The sequence below is a fragment of the Xiphophorus couchianus genome, chromosome 23 (genome assembly GCF_001444195.1).
Source record: "Xiphophorus couchianus chromosome 23, X_couchianus-1.0, whole genome shotgun sequence".
In the NCBI taxonomy this organism is placed as follows: Eukaryota; Metazoa; Chordata; class Actinopteri; order Cyprinodontiformes; family Poeciliidae; genus Xiphophorus; species Xiphophorus couchianus.
Window position 1 is genome coordinate 24,347,823 of NC_040250.1, and position 2,012 is coordinate 24,349,834.

At 44.0% G+C, this 2,012-nt stretch overlaps 1 protein-coding gene across 1 annotated transcript; it reads right to left on the minus strand.

The window, feature by feature from the left end:
* Positions 1 to 293: 293 nt before the first annotated feature.
* On the minus strand, positions 294 to 1,533 carry LOC114138715 (uncharacterized). The gene is made up of 5 exons (XM_028008105.1): positions 1,452 to 1,533; positions 1,320 to 1,372; positions 980 to 1,249; positions 421 to 901; positions 294 to 350 (listed from the first exon to the last, which is right to left on the minus strand). Exons 1-4 carry the CDS (start codon positions 1,475 to 1,477, stop codon positions 432 to 434), a joined length of 819 nt encoding a protein of 272 aa, XP_027863906.1. The 5' UTR covers positions 1,478 to 1,533; the 3' UTR covers positions 294 to 350; positions 421 to 431.
* Between the last annotated feature and the right edge of the window lie 479 nt (positions 1,534 to 2,012).

A 2,012-nucleotide genomic window follows, 5' to 3' on the forward strand; every position in this document is an offset into this window, starting at 1 on the left:
ACCTTAGGTTGATGTTTAACCTTTAGACCAGTCCCATTGAAAGTTAAGTCAGCTCACCTTTAAAGGTATTGAAGTCATTAAACGCCATTTTAAAGAGAACCAAAAAAAAAATCCAAGTCATTGAATGAGGGTCTAGGAATTAATTTGTGATTAACCTGATTTTATATTCATTTTGATGCATTATGGAGATTTTACTCCCCCCCCCAGATTTGAGTAATTATACTCGTCTGCATTTTCCTGTGCACCTCTGGAAAAAAAGAAATTCCCCTTTAAGAATCACAAAAATTACTTTGTACTTTAGTTTTGAAGACTTTATTGAATAATTCAAGTCATCTGCCTGGACCAGTCATCTGAAAAGAAACAAGGGTTAAGCCAAACTGTGTTTGCCATCTGCAATTGGGACTTGTAATCCATCCTTACCAGTTTCAGAATCACGTCCTCATCTGGTTAGACCTTCTGCTGGCCAGTTCCAGGGTTCTGGGCCATTTATGGAGCATCAGAGCCATGTTCTTTCTGCTAGTGCCTGGTCTGTAGTAGTTTTTGCTCTTCTCATGGTTTCTGCTTATGGTGGTGTAGGTGCCAGGAGGGTAAAGACCATAGAGGAGCCTGTAGTCAAAGTAAGGGTAGGGAAAAGGGCATTGATGGGGGTAGGGAGAAGAGTAGCCCCACAAGCCACCCACACCAAGACTTTGTGTTGCGACAAGTGGAAGACTTTGGCCAGGCCCTATACGACCAGCTGGATAACCAAACTCCTCCGTCTGCTGCTGGTAGTTCCCAGGTTCAGCTTCCTTCACGACATTGGAGGTTTCTCCAGATTGAAGGGTCATTGGAGGTGGGAGAATGGCACTGGAATCCTGAGGTTGTGCACTTGGTGCTTGAGGAGCGATTGTCCACTTTGCTTCTGGATGTTGTGGAAATATGAAATGGATCACATTCAATTCATCCACAGACTGGTTAAACCAAGTTTGAGACTCATTACCTGGGAGGGAAGAGTGACCAGCTGCAGCCTGTGGAGAGCCAGCAGCAGAACCTGGTATGTAGGAAGCACCACTATAGTATCCTGCTGGAACAGAACCTGTAGCGTATCCAGCAGCAGGCATAGCTCTCACACCGACAAACACAGGCTGCACAGACTGGGGCTGTTGCACGAAGACACCTGCAGGATCACTGGAGCCAGAACCTGCTCCGTGAGAAGCAACATTCCCCCCTGCACTGGTGCCACCGCTGTTCTGGTGTTGGGTTTGCAAACCTGGGTGCCCAGAAGACATTTTACAATTAGATTGAGTCGCTTTGTGCAAAGGAAAATCTATATTAAATACCTTTCACAGACAAGCCATGAACATCCAGAATCAGCCAGGCAAAGAGGGACACCCTGAAAACACAAGAAAACATCACCAATCGATATTTAAAAAGCCGACATGAAGCTGGAGAAACATAAGCACATGTCGTACCCCAGGAAGACCTGAGAAGTCATCATGGTGAAGAGCAGCGGTGACGCTGTGACAGGATGAGGGTTTAAAACTGTTGGCAGGAGCCAGCCCTGGCCAATCAGAGTCTAATGAGCTAACGACACACAGCTGGTGAAGAATCACTTCAAGAAAAGAAGATGAAACATTAGAGTTTAGCTTTCACAGTTTATCTCTAAACAATGCATTGTAGTCTTTTGAACTTAGAGAAGTGTGATGTGAAAGTTTTGCGTTAAGTTAACAGGCTGCAGTGCTGCTCTCTTGTTTCTTGGGCCGCTGTGACTTCCTGGACGTGTTTGATGACTTTCCACTTCCATGTTGGAATTGTGCTGCACATTTTCTCAGGTAACCTTCGCTTAAACCAGCTTTTGTAAAAAATAAATAAATAAAATAAAAAATGCCAGACAGACATTACCGGCTTAATGTAACGCTGTGTAATGAAAACTTTAAAATATTCCAAAATTTTGACCAACTTGCTTCTCCTCCAACCTTGCACATATAAATACAGATGCTCTCTGAAGGCAACATGTGTTGTGGATATTTTTC

Coding starts and splice junctions, on each gene's coding strand:
- LOC114138715 (XM_028008105.1), bottom strand. CDS start 1,477: ATGATGACTTCTCAGGTCTTCCTGGG. Junction 1,250..1,319: donor TCATGGCTTGTCTGTGAAAG/GTATTTAATATA, acceptor CTGGGCACCCAG/GTTTGCAAACCCAACACCAG. Junction 902..979: donor TGGTCACTCTTCCCTCCCAG/GTAATGAGTCTC, acceptor CACAACATCCAG/AAGCAAAGTGGACAATCGCT.